At 35.6% G+C, this 14,981-nt stretch overlaps 1 protein-coding gene across 5 annotated transcripts in view; it reads right to left on the reverse strand.

Moving 5' to 3' along the window:
• Positions 1-344: 344 nt before the first annotated feature.
• CASD1 (CAS1 domain containing 1) overlaps positions 345-14,981 on the reverse strand; it is a 54,098-nt gene continuing 39,461 nt past the window's right edge. For 2 of the 5 annotated variants that reach the window (XM_027540152.1, XM_027540148.1), the window contains 7 exons: positions 14,594-14,673; positions 12,686-12,766; positions 12,014-12,115; positions 10,934-11,074; positions 10,147-10,224; positions 7,973-8,065; positions 345-1,834 (listed from right to left, as the gene is read on the reverse strand). In XM_027540152.1, the coding sequence (XP_027395953.1) occupies positions 1,568-1,834; positions 7,973-8,065; positions 10,147-10,224; positions 10,934-11,074; positions 12,014-12,115; positions 12,686-12,766; positions 14,594-14,673 (842 nt within the window). In that variant the 3' untranslated portion in view covers positions 345-1,567. The remainder of the gene's footprint in view (positions 1,835-7,972; positions 8,066-10,146; positions 10,225-10,933; positions 11,075-12,013; positions 12,116-12,685; positions 12,767-14,593; positions 14,674-14,981) is intronic. The other 3 variants (XM_027540150.1, XM_027540149.1, XM_027540151.1) reach the window with 3 other exon arrangements.

Below are 14,981 nucleotides of genomic sequence, written 5' to 3' on the forward strand. Positions count from 1 at the left end.
GTCTATCTGGGAAATGTCAAAAGACTAAGTAAGGGCAGAAGAAGAGAGAAAAAGAAAGAGCACACATCTGTTTGAAAGGCACTCCTCAATTAATGGAAATATATCACTAGCACATAAATCCAGTGCTAAAGAAATACTCCAATTTTTTAAATCTTCAAGTAACATTACTAATAAAACAATGTTTTAACTCATGAGCAGAAAGGACAGATTATCCTCTAAAGCACTGATAACTAAATTATTCTTTAACTATTACTGTGACTTACCCATATATGCTGAGGTTAAAAAAGTAAATTTAAACTGAGGAAATGAATTAGACATTTGAACCAATCATTAATGGATCCAGCTTTTAAAAAAAACCACATAGTTTAATTGATACTTTACAATACAAAAATAAGCATCCACAGAATGTTTATTTACTGTTTAAATTATTCCATATTTTCATATACCATGAACAAAAAATATTTTACCCCATACACAGTAACAGCAAACAAGTGCAATTTTTAAAACATTAAAATCTGTAATCAAATCTGTACAACAGATAAATAAATTTATACCTCTACCAGTTAAGCCTATAACAGAACCAAAAACAAACACTGCCCAAGGTGACCAGTTTACTTAAAATTCTACTTATACATCTCAAACATACCTTGAATCTTTACTACACTGCACACATTTAGATTGATAAATATATATATTTTTTTAAAATAGGAGGGAGTAATAGGAAATACCAAAATGGTTATAAAGAGCTTCCAAACATTGGAAATAATATACAAAAACTAATTAGATCGGGGAAAGCGTATGTGATGAATCCACAGGGTAACTGGTATTACACTGGTGTAGCTCAAGGAAAGGAAACAGGTAAATGTTTGGACTGGAAAGAAAATTTGGCCTTTTTATAAAAAGCTACAATAGCATCAATGACAAAACCCTGTCATGGAGCATAGAACAACTCTGGGACAAAGTATACAAAGATTTTAGGCTTATATACCTGAAAACCACCGTTAGGAAGAAAAATCATATCAGGGAACATAATATCAGAACATGAACAATAAAAGACATACCGTTTGTCATTCCACATCATTGCACATATAAGGAAACAACACTGCAATCTTTCTTGAGTAAGAAAGTTTTTGATGAAGTAGGAAGTTCCATGATGAATACAGGTGCATACAATTTTTATTACCATAAATTTAGTAAATATCAAAACACTCAGTGGTGTTACTAAGCTAATTAAATTATCTGTATTTTTTACTGGAAAGGTAATTATTTCCCTGCCTTCATATGTTAACTTAAAATCACTTATAAATGGAAATGTAGATCCAGTAGAAAAGACTTTTCACATGCAATCCTATATGATGCACTCTGCTTCAATTTTTTTCAGTAATTCACATTGTATATGTACATTTCCAAAATATACAACCACACATGTTCAACAGATGTCACTGAGCTATCTTCTTGCCACACACATTTTTATTTACATATACATTTACAATACATCTCCAGATAGATGCTGTTCTCCTTTAGGTAGGTTCAAAGTTAACCTGAAGAGTTTTAAGTTTTTAGAATCCTAATGTCTTGATTTATCTTGAATGGATGATAAGATGAGGAGTCCACAAAAAAATGCAGCTATACATGCCAATCTTTTCAACAGAGATGAGTTATCTTTAGGAATAATAATCTGTGCAAGATCATTAGTGATCTGAGAAATTTCATGTGCCACACAAACAAATATGAAAGTGCTGACAATAATGTTGAGCATAGGATTTCCAGGTATGAGGACCAAGATACCCCTTGTGTCTGCTGCCAGCCATATGTGATACTGGCAAATAAACAGCTGGAAGGAAAAATATTTCAAGTTAGGTATTTTCAGAAAGTCCATAAATGTATTATAGGTTTTCCTAATTAAAACATATGATAGCATAATTGTTTCACTACTGGCCTTGAAAAGTCTATTGTCAAAATGCCTACACCACAAAGTGAACTACAGATTCAATGCAATACCTGTCAAGTTACCAATGCCATTTTTTTTGCAGATCTAGAACAACAACAACAAAAAATCTGAAAAATTATATGGAAACACAAAAAACCCCAAACAGACACAGTAATCTTAAGAAAAATGGAACTGGGGAATCAGGCTCCCTGATTCCAGACTATACTACAAAGATACAATAATCAAAACAGCATGACACTGGCACAAAAATAAAATGGCAGTGGCACAAAAATAAAATGGCAGTGGCACAAAAACAGAAGTATGCATCCGTGGGACAAGACAGAAAGCCCAGAGGTAAACCCACACCCACCGTCACCTAACCTATGACAGAGGAGGCAAGAACTCATGATGGGGAGAAGAAAGCCTCTTCAGTAAGTGGTGCTAGGAGATCTGGACAGCTCCATGTAAAAGGATGAAATTAGAACACAAAAATGAACTCAAAATGGATTAAAGGCCTCAATGTAAGACCAGACACTGTAAAGTTCTTGTAGGAAAACACCACAAAAACACTTTGACATAAACCACAGCAAGATCTTTTTCAATCCACCTCCTATAGTAATGAAAATAGAAACAAAAATAAACAAATATGACCTAATTAAACTTAAAAGCTGTTGCACAGCAAAGGAAACCATAAACAAAATGAAAAGACAACCTACAGAACTGGAGAAAATATTTGCAAATGAAGCAACTGACGAGGGATTAATCTCCAAAATATACAAACAGCTCATGCAGCTCAGTATCAAAAAGCAACCCAATCAAAACATAGGCAGAAGATCTAAACAGACATTTCTCCAAAAAAGATATACAGCTGGCTAAAAAACACATGAAAAGATGTTCAACATCACTAATTATTAGAGAAATGCAAATCAAAACTACCATGAGGTATCACCTCATAACAGTCAGAATGGCCATCATCAAAAAAATCTATAAACAGTAAGTGCTGGAGAGAGTATGGAGAAAAGTGAGCTCCCCTACACTTGGTGGAAATGTGAACTGGGTACAGCCACTATGGAGGAAGCATGAAGGTTTCTTAAAAACTAAAATCAGAGCTGCCATATGATCCAGCAATCCCACTCCTGAGCATACATTCAGAGAAAACCACAATTTGAAAAGAGACATGCACGCCAATATTCAGCAGTATTTACAATAGCCAGGACATGGAAGCAACCGAAACGTCCAACAGAGGAATGGATACAGAAGATGTGGTACATATTTATAATGGAACATTACTCAGCCATATAAAAGAATGAAATAACACCATTTGCTGCAACATGGACGGACACAAGATGGATTGATACTGAGTGAAGGAAAAGGTCAAAGAACTTCATTATGTATAATGAACGTATATATAAAACGGAAACAGAGTTACAGATGTAGAAAACAAACTTGTGGTTACCAGCGGGTAAAGAGGGTGTAGGGATAAACTGGAAGACTGCGACTGACATATATACGCTACTCTATATAAAACAGAAAACAAATAACTACTATACCATGGAACTCTACTCAGCACTCTATCTGACCTATGTGGGAAAAGAATCTGCTCTAGAAGAGTGTATACCTGATTCATTTTGCTGTATACCTGAAACGAACACAACATGCTGTATACCTGAAACGAACACAACTGTATTCCAATACAATTAAAAAAAAATCCCACAAACAACTCAGTCAAAAATGGCAGAAGTTCTAATAGATGTTTCTCCAAAGAGGACATACAGAGGGCCAAAATGTACATGAGAAGATGTTGAACATCACTAATTACCAGAAAAATGCAAATCAAAACTACTCTAAGGCAGACCTGGGGAAAAGACTGGTGCTGAACGCATGGAGACAGCCTGAAGAGCTGGAGTGTGGTGTGGCTGCAACGGTTGGCGTCTGCAGAAGCGTGGGCTTGCCATAGACACGAAGGGCCATTGTTGAGTGGTGTGTGAAGGGTGGGCCTCCACAGCAGCCTCTTGCTCCATGTGCAGGCCCATGCCTTGCCTCCTCCGCCTCCAGGAGAGTGCGCCCCAGCTGCCACTGCTTCAGGAGACTCTGGTGTCAACCACCACCTCGGCAGGCCCCAGGAGCAGATGCCAGTGGGTTGCCCATATGCAGAAGCGGGGCTGAAACCACAGCTGAGCCCCAGGGGCCAAGCAACTTAGGAAGCAGGACTGAATTCTCTCCCCATGGCTGTGTGAGCCATGGAACACCTCCACTGGCAGCTTTGTAATTCAGCACCTGTGGGACATACAAATAGACAACAGGTGCTTCTGCCGCTGGGAGGGCTCTGACCTCAGCAGCTGTGGGCTCTGTGGGTACACGCGCATGAGGGCTGGGCTAGGCCAGGGTATGAGATGTCTCCACAGCTCCCCCTGGATTCAGAGGCGTGAGTACTGCGGTCCTGGGACCTGACTGGACCCAGATCCTGCACTGGTGGCCTTGTGAAGACAACACCCCAGGGACACCAGGGCCATGGCTGGCATTCCCATTACTGAGGCAGAGCCAAGGACAGTGCCAACAACAACGCATTCTGTGAACCCTGACAAGTGAAAGGTGACACGACAGAGCACACTCACTGGTGAACAGCTCCTGCAAGGAAAACTCAGTGGCTCCTCTCCCAGCGGGAGAGCTCCAATCCCACCTGCCTCACACTGTAGCTCTGAAATGCAGCTCAGAAAAGCATCTGGGCGCCTCTACACCAACAACTAGGGAGCAGACCCTGCCCCTGATAGGGCAGTGACAACTACAGAGCCAGGAGGAGGCCCAGGTCAATATCCAGTGCAGGCTCTGGCCATCACGAGTCACACCTCCTATCAGAAGGATAACGACCAGTATAACTGAGCAAAGAGGTGGCAGGCTCCATACTAAAAAGAGCACTTGCACCAAAAAATACTAAACCCACGCAGACTACACAGGGACGCACCTACAGAAAAATAGACCTCTAAGACCATAGAGGATGACTGTTCCTCCTAAACTTAGACAGCAAGAGAAATATGCAAAATGAAGAAGCAGAGGAACCACTCCCAATTAAAAGTATGAAAAGAATTCCCCTGAAAGAACAAGCAATAAAAGAGCCCTCTTCAGTCTAACAGAAACTGAGTTTAAAAAGGAGACAGTGAAAATACTGAAGGAATGAAGAGAGGTTATGGACAGAAATGCAAATTATTGTAAAAAGCGACTAGAAACTATGAGGAGGAGCCAAGAAAAATTAGAAAACTCATTTGCATAACTGCTGCAATGAAGAGCAGAATGGATAATGCAGAAGAAAGAATAAGTGATCTAGAAGATAGAATAATGGAAATCACCCAATTAGAATAGTGGAGAGAAAGCCAAATGAAAAAAAAAAATGAAAGCAATGTAACAGACTTATAGGATAAGATAAAGCATGCTGATCCACAAGTAGGGATCCCAGAAGGAGCAGAGAGAGAAAAGGGGATTGAAAATGTATTTGAAGAAATTATTGCTGAAAATTGCCCAAACCTAAAGAAGGAAGCAGAGATATCTCAGGTACAGGAAGTACACAGGGTCCCAAACAAGATGAACCCAAACAGACCTGTTTCAAGACATAATTAAAATGGCAAAAGTTAAAGAGAAGATTCTAAAGGCTTGTAACAGAAAAGCAGAGAGTTAATGACAAGGGAACCCCTATAAGGTTATCGGGTAATTTCTCTACAGAAATGCTGCAGGTTAGAAGGGAGTGGCAAGGTATATTAAAAGTCTTGTAAGGCAAAATCCTGTAATGTAGGATACTTTACCCAGCAAGATTATAATTTAGAATAAAAGGAGAGAGAAATAATTTCTCAGATAAGCAAAAACTAAAAAAATACAGCAACATTAAACCTATCCTAAAGGAAATATTGAAAGGTCGTCTCTAAATAGAAAAGAGGAATCTATAGGGAAGAAAAATATCACAATTGAAAAGTACATCTCTTAAATAAGCCAGTAGAAAGATTAAAAAAAATTTAAAAATTCTGTGAAAGCAATGATGACCACAATGGACAGCAACAGGCTGAACATGAAAATGTAAATAAGGACATCATAAAATGTGGGGGAGGAGAGTAAGAAAATATAGACTTTTTTTTTAGCAAGTGTGTGAGCCTATATGACTACCAGTCTAAACCAAATAGATATAGAAAGAAGTTAACATACTTGAAAACAGAGCAATAGCAAATCAAAACACAACAGATCATGAAAACCAAGAAGAGAACATAAGTATAATACAAAAGAAAACCATCAAACCACAAAAGGAAAAACAAAGAGAGACAAGAAATATAAAACCAACAAGAAGACAAGGTTTAAAATGGCAATAAATAACATATCTATCAATAATTACTTTAAATGTTAGTGGACTAAATGCTCCAATCAAAAGACACACAGTGGCAGACTGGATTAAAAAAACAAAAGCCTAAAATATGCTGCCTTCAGAAGACCCACTTTAGGGCAAAGGACACTTAAAGATTAAAAGGGAGGGGATGTAAAAAGATATTTCATGCAAACAGAAATGACTAGAGTCACAATACTCATATGAGAGAAGACAGACTTTAAAACAAAGGATATACAGAAAGATAAAGGAGGATACTGTATAATGATAAAAGGACCACTGCAAAGAGATGCTAACAAACATGAAGGGAGAAACTGACAGGAATACAATAATTAGAAGCCTTTAACACCCCAGGCACATCAATGGACAGATCTTTGAGAGAGAAAATCAATAAGGCAACAGAAATGCTAAATGATACAACAGAATAGTCCGACTTAAATGATACCTTCAGGACATTACACTCAAAAAAAACAAAACAAAACAGAATACACATTCAAGTGTCCATATGATTCAATAATTCCACTTTGGCATATAGCTGGAGAAAATGATAATTCAAAAATATCTAGTCTTCTTTGCAGTACTATTTACAATCACCAAGACACAGAAGCAACCTAAATGTCCATGGGCGGGTGAAAGGATAAAGATGGGGGGGGTGTGTGTGTGTATATGGAACATCAGGCATAAAAAAGAATGAAATAATGCCATTTGCAGCAACATAGACAGACCTAGAAAATACTAAGTGAAGTAAGCCAGACAAAGACAAGTATCATATGATACCACTTATATGTAGAATCTTACAAACAAAACAAAACGAATGAACTTAATTCCAAGAACTTAATTCACAGATATAGAAAACAAACTTATGGTTAGTTACCAATGGGAAAATGGGGAGGTGATAAATTAGCAGGTTGGGATTAACACACTATTATATGTAAAATAGATAGCCAACAAGAACCTAATAAATAGCACTGGAACTATACTCAATATCTTGTAATAACTTATAAGGGAAGAGAATCTGAAAAAGAATGTGTAATTGAATCACACAGAAGTCTTTCCCATTTTAAAGACAACTTAATACATATTATAACTCTAAAATGTATCTTTTATGATTAAATGAATTCTACTATTTTAAAATGTTCTATTTCAATTATAAAACTCAGAATACACTGAATGTATTTCATACCTACTTTAAACTGATTTTGAGGATAAATTCATATTAGTTACTGCACACAAAATAATGAGTTTAAAAATTTTCCCCAAACTTTCAGTAAGAGTGAATTTTATTATGATAAGCATCAATAAACTAAATTCCAACAATATAATATTTAATTATGAATGAACAACAAATCAAAATCCTCTCAGCTTGATTTCATTTATGTCTATTTACAAATTTCATTTGCATCTATTTCATTTTTTTTCTCTTCCTATTTCTGCATCTTGGCTGTACTTGAAAGTTTAAGACAAAATAAATATGTGAAAGTCATCTGTATCTAGCCATTTAAATAAGACTTTAAAAGCATTCTACAATACTGCTGTTGAAGTTCAAAGTTTCTTGCCTATAATTTCATAAACATAGCTTTGGTTTAAAAAAAAATCAGTTACACACCTATATATACATTTATATACACAGCTCCATAAAACCCTGGGTAGTGTAAGACAGATCAAAATATTAATGCACCAACCTCTAATGAAATTTTTCCAAACCAAGCAAAAAATGAACTGTAAACTGAACGAGCATACCCAGGGATATTCCTTATTAGGATGAAGGCTAAAATCTAAAGAAAAAACACACAGGAAATATTAATAATCTGCTTATTAAAAGAACTTTGCTTTCTTTCAAGTGATAATTTTATTCTTCATGTTACTGAACTTAATACATACTGTTTTTTTTTTCCTCAATAGATGAAGTATCTGCAAGTTATCTTTGATCTAGAGTCTACTCAAACTGGATTTCTGAGCAGGTGGTCTATATAGTGCAAACAAGGGCAGGTTTTATATGGCTGGACGGTTTTATTTTTTATGTATATGTTTTTATTTTATTTTATATTTTATAGAAAAAATATAAACTCATCTTGAGGACCTTTGTGTAGAAAAAAATGCTATATTTATGTATCAAAATTAATAAAATTCCATGACATGATTTTGCTTCTTCTAAAAAGTATTCACTCTGTTGGGAGCTACCCACCCCCATCTTTTCGCTCTCTTCAAGGCTCCTTCTACTGACAGCAATGTAAATGTGGGAAAAAGTAACTAAGGAAAGATGAATATGTGGCATATAGTGGCCAGGAGTAAAAGTGATGTGGCTCAGCAGGGTTTATGTTAGCCTTATTCTATGTCCAGTCACTTTCTCCCTTAGCTACTCTTACATTGTTCTGTATTGGTGTCATGTTAGTGGAACAGCCCCCTTCCTTTCATGTTGCTATAGAAATGACATCAGATACAAAATACAAAGTGTTACTTGTAACCGTGACTTCTGCAGAAGTCCTGAAAATGCTATATTAATATAGTACAATTTTTAAAATGTCACTGTCAACTGTGTTTGGAGAGTTGCTCATATGCTTAGTTCTACTGACTGTACAGAGGTTTAAGATGGATGAAATAGTTTCTTCATTGAAGAGAACTTAAAACCTAAAAGAAGATCCTCCAGAAACCCTCCCTGTTCCTTTCTGTTGAACCACACAGTTTTTAGGCTTTGGCTTAGACATAACTTTGTCCAAGAACCCTGCTCTGATATCAAGATGGATTAGGAAGAAACCCCAAATGTTCTAAAGTACCCTGTAGTTAACCATCACCACACTAATCACAACGCCCTATGATTACCTGCAACCACAGGTATCTCTGTAAAATGCAAATGTGATTTGGGCTGCTGAGCAGCCTCTGCCCACCTCCCAGTCACTACACATACTTCTTTAGACTCTGGCTCTCTGAGTTCCAGCCCCAATGGCTTTCTTCAAGTTCCCTGAATGGGAATATACTCTTTTCTACCCACATGGCCTAAGTTCTCACTGCCTGCCTTCATTCCTCCAATCTTAGCTTAATTTTTCCACCCCTCTTTGGCTGTACCTTATGGCATTCAGAACTTCCCAGACCGGGGATCAAACTTGCACCCCCTGCAGTGGAATCACAGAGTCTTAACTGCTGGACCACCAGGGAAGCTCCTCTCAGCTTAATTTTATCAGGGAAACCGTCTCTGAACCCTATCCACCTTCACTCCAACTCCAACTAGGTCATATACCTTTATTGTATTCCCTTGTAGCATCATGAACTTCTGTTCATGATTACTTGGTGATTATACGATTACTATCTGTAACCGAAGAATACAGGCTCTGTGAGGGTAGGGACCACATCTGCTTTGGTCATCACTACATCCCTCAGCATAATATCTAGCACATAGAAAGAAGTATCAAAGACTTGTTAAATGAATTAAAAAAAAAAACTGTTTAATGAATAAATGTTCAACCATATTTCTGTTGGACTGTAAGTTCTGAGGGCAGGAACTACATGCACTTCTGACCTGTAGCATGGTTCTTAACACACGGAAGGCCATTAATAAGTAAGGCCAAAAACAAGTAAATGAAGAAATCTGAATAAATAAATGATGAAAAAGCAAACAGGAGAAATGAATTAACATTTTCTAAGTGCTTATCAAGTGCTAAACACCGATCATTTTTATACATTTAATAATAACCTTTAATAATCACCCTTTAAAAGAGATTTTAGTATCTCTATTACAGTAGAGGAAGGTAGGGCTTAGAAAGATATACTACATTTAATAGATTCCGATTTAAAAGTTGTCTCTAAAGACTCCTGTTCTAATCAAAAACTTAGAAAACTTTCTCTAAATAAAGATAATTACCTGCACCACAGAGACGGATGGGTGGAGTTCATTGCACTGTGCTTTGTTTTTACAACTGCTAGCCCAGATGGAATAGGTCTAAAACAAAACATTTATGGGTCACTTCACAAACATAGCTATGCCTTAAAAAGGCAGCACTCAATTTTAAGAAGTTTCTTTATAACATACTTCATAATTTTTTTTAAAGATTTCTTTTTTTTTTTGGATGTGGACCATTTTAAAAGCCTTTATTGAATTTGTTACAATATTGCTTTTGTTTCATGTTTTGACTTTTTTGGCCAGGAGCCATGTGGTATCTTAGCTGCCTGACCAAGGATCAAACCCACACCTCCTGCATTGGAAGGCAAAGTTCTAACCACTGGACTGCCAGGGAAGTCCGACATGATACTTCATTATGCTATTAAAGTTCAGTAAAAACTGTACACAGGTTTGCTCCTCTCTCATTTTGGCAAGCTCAAATATAACAAAGTAGAGAGAAAGGAGCATAAGTCTGTTTTTCCAGAAATAGTGATCATAATGCAGTGATGGCTCTTTCTGTTAAATATCTTATATTTTTTCCCAAACTTACTACAACTTTTAAAATTCCTATATCATTGAGATCTCAAGTTATTCTTCATATTTAACACATATATGTTTATATTCTCTTTAGAATTTATGTTCAATTTAAAATGAGAAAAAGATATTTCAAAAGTAAAAGATTTTATTCATTAAAAATAAATGATTAAATTCTTAATTTTCTGCACCATTTGGGATTTTGGAAATTTAGAAGATTACATGTGAAACTTACCAAGAAAGAAACTACTGAAATAAATAATAGAAAATTTGAAATTTTGCTTGAAAAAAGAGGTTCACCCTTTCCTTCAGAAAGTATTTGGCGCTTCTGTAAAGCCAGATAAATGAAAGCAAACAACATTCCATGAAAGACTACCTGAAAAATAAGGGGGGAAAACCTGTTTTAAATAGCTACTTTTCAATAAATAGCAAATATACTTGGTAAAGGAGCACAATATGTATAGAAGTATATAGGTTAAAAGCTTAAAGATCCAAAGTTTCTGTGAAGAACCTAAAATCAAGAAATGAGGTCAAGTCAATGATCATTGGAAACAATCTGCAATGGACAAGCAAACATCTCTTGCAATGACAAGATAAGCTGGTTTACTTCAAGTAGTCTCAGCAGCAAGTAAAGAAATAAAGACATTTTATATATCTAGATAAAACCATAATTTGAAAAGATACATGCACCCCAATGTTCACTGAAGCACTATTTACAACAGCCAGGACGTGGAAGCAACCTAAATATCCATCAGTGGGTGAATGGACAAAGATGTGGTACATATATACAATGGAACATTACTCAGCCATAAAAAAGAATGAAAAAATGCCACTTGCAGTAATAGTAATTCTTGCCTGGGAAATCCCATGGACAGAGGAGCCTGGTGGGCTACAGTCCATGGGATCTCAAAAGAGTCAGACATGACTTAGAGACTAAACAACCACAAGCCCTGGGCACATGTTGCCAAACTGCTATGATACTCCTGACTTTAAACCCTTCCCAACATTTAAGAATTTTCATTTAAAAACTGACACATTGTAAATCAAGTATATTTCAGTTAAAAAATAATAATCTTTAAAAGACCAGATTAATCAAAACAATAACAATAAATGTTAAGATAAACTGTTTAGAAATAAAAAGTATTTTGCCCACTGCAAAAAAGAAAAGAAAACCAAGGGGTGGGCTGGACTGCTTTGATTTACCAAATCAACATGTTTCCTTATTCCAAAACCAAATAAAAACAAATTACATTTTTCCAAATAAGTTTTAAAAGTATAATTTGAAATGGCAAAAGAGCAGAAGGTAAATACATACATAACGGTCTAACCTCCATCTGAACCACCATTCATATACATTTCCTTTCAGTTCAAAACACTTGGACAATGGCCAAAGAGAAAAGATCTTCTCAAATGCACCCTGAGAAGAGGAATTCAGAAAATTAAGATGGTATAAGTCAATACTGGCTTTTGCAATTCTATTATAAACTGTAATTTTCTAAAGTTAAGATTATATTAAGGTCATTTGTAATTTTAAAATTCTATTTATTTCATATCAAAATGTCATTTCATTTGAAAAGAAACTTATTTTACTAATGGGTAGTAAAGATAACAAAACATTTTTGTTAACTTACTTTCATAGCACATGAGACTGCAAAATCAAAAAAAAAAAAAACAGAACAAAACAAACCCCAAGTTGGTAATTGGAAAGTTATTCCATTTAATCTAGTGTACAAAAGAGCTACTATTTAATGATCAAAACACAAAACTACAAATTACTTCAGCCAATATGGTATCAATAACCTAAAGGATGATGGTTAAAGTTATAGTTTTTCTTTATGTAATGTCCTTAATAATCAATCTATAATGAACCATATAAATTAAAAGAATCCTCTGAATTAGTCACCTTACGCAATCAAGTATACCCAAATGCCATTATTAGACTTTGAAACAAAGCTTACAACTTTACTCTGGTCATTAGTGAATGTACCTTCTTATTGATCTGACAGTCTGGAAAATCTGGGAATGAAGGGGCAGAAGTCTTGGGTACATTTCTGAACATTAATGAAGTCTTTCAAAAAAGAGAACAAAACACTCAATTTCCAGACTAAAGAATGACAACAAACTCTATTATGGAAACTCCATTATTACACATGATGCCATGGCATTAAAAAAAAATGTGTAACTTCAGTTTTTTAAAAGGCTAATAAAAAATCAAAGTAAAACATGAAAATAGTATTATGTTTTAGGTAATACCAAATCTTTAGGTCAGAAGAACTTTATTATTTTAATAAAATGCAATATTCTCCATTTAGTCACAGAATTTAAAATGCTAGTCACTTATAAAAATAGGTTCTATCAAGGTCTATGCCTCAGGATGATTATTACCAAGACCTGCAATATGAAGTGTATACATATTATATCACATTTCTCTATTACACCAACATGTATTAGAGATACAGGATTCCACAGATCATGTATCAAGTTTATTTCTCATCAAAATTTATTTTTTATGTAATCAATAAGCAAGTATTTAATGAGCACCCATTTGCACAAGGCACTGGGCTGTACTGGGCTATTTCTGGTTTTTTTTTTCTTAGCCAGTAGTCAATACTGATTCAAAGTTAAATCTTAATTCTTTTTATGAACTCCTGGTCTGTCTTCGTCTCCCTCCCTCAGATGAACCAGGGAGTCTTGGGAATTTTAATGACTAATTGTCAAGTGGCACTGGCACCCCACTCCAGTACTCTTGCCTGGAAAATCCCATGGACGGAGGAGCCTGGTGGGCTGCAGTCCATGGGGTCGCTAAAGAGTCGGACACGACTGCGCGACTTCACTTTCACTCTTCACTTTCATGCACTGGAGAAGGAAATGGCAACCCACTCCAGTGTTCTTGCCTGGAGAATCCCAGGGACGGCGGAGCCTGGTGGGCTGCTGTCTATGGGGTCGCACAGAGTTGAACACAACTGAAGCGACTTAGCAGTGGCAGCAGCAGTGTGACACTCAACTGGCTATTTCTTTAACATTTGCCTATTGTTTCCTTATTACTTTACATATTTCCTGCAAAAAACCTTAGAAGTCAGGAAGATATAAGATACTTTATTTCTAAGAATGAAAATAAACAGGAAAGCCTATAGAAAAAAAAAAAAAAAAGAAAAGCCCTCTATAGGAGTTTACAGACACACACACACACACACAATGCTCATATGGCATTTTCATCTGGTAGAGTCGGATACAAGACAGTGTTGGAGATGGCAGTAAACTACAGAATATGTCACAACTAAATGCATTTAAATTAAAATATTGTTATAAATATCATGCTGCCCAAATAATAAGTCTGTTTGATGGACTGACCAGCAGGTAGCAGTTTGCCACCTTGAGAAAATAGTTAAGAAAATCTCAACCATCAAAATAGGGGGATAAAAGGTTAGAGATACATACTACATATAAACAAGTCCCTCTGCCCCTAAGTTGGCTTTATTAACAGCCAAATTTTTGCTCTATGAATTTATGGGAAAAGTCAAGTAACACTTTGATGCCATGAATAATGCACAAACCAAGTTGCAAATTCTGTCAAGAGAATTTTGATCTTCACTTAGAGTAGTGTCTTATAAGAGGCGTTCAATAAAAGTTTGATTGATCAAAGTCAAGTAAAATGGATTCTGAACAATTGCCAGAGGAACAGCTTTAAATTGCTCTTACAACAAAAACAGAGGTAACAAAAGTAGATAGGTCTCAAAAGAACTCCACTGAGTAGTCAACTACAGAATGACACTTTTATTATAGTCATTAAAAAATGAAGCTTCAAAAAAAGCTCTGATTCTTCTCTCATACTTTAACAGATTTTAACTTTAGAATAAAATACAACAAAATGTAAACCAAAAAGGACAATACAAACCTGAGAATATGCCAAAAAACATATACATAACAGCAAGAAGGCTAGTTTCAACAGTAAGCCAAAATGCCACAAACAATTTCCTAAGAGAGAAAATATTTAATTTACTAAGAAATGTAAACTTACATTAGAAAACATGTTAAATACTCTCTATTTAACATATTAATACCCTGCATAGTTCTTTATAATAATTTAAGGCTGCCTACAGGATACACAAAATATATCTAAGTAGAATAAATTACAAGTGGGACACAAAGGAAGAAAAGGTGGAGCATCCTTACTAGGAATGAGGCTACAACATTAATCTGATACCCCATATACTTGATATTTAGCCACTCTAAATGCATTTGAAAATACATCCCAGATTAAATTATACTATTCATTATTGAAA

Source organism: Bos indicus x Bos taurus, chromosome 4, assembly GCF_003369695.1.
Source record: "Bos indicus x Bos taurus breed Angus x Brahman F1 hybrid chromosome 4, Bos_hybrid_MaternalHap_v2.0, whole genome shotgun sequence".
Taxonomy (NCBI): domain Eukaryota; kingdom Metazoa; phylum Chordata; class Mammalia; order Artiodactyla; family Bovidae; genus Bos; species Bos indicus x Bos taurus.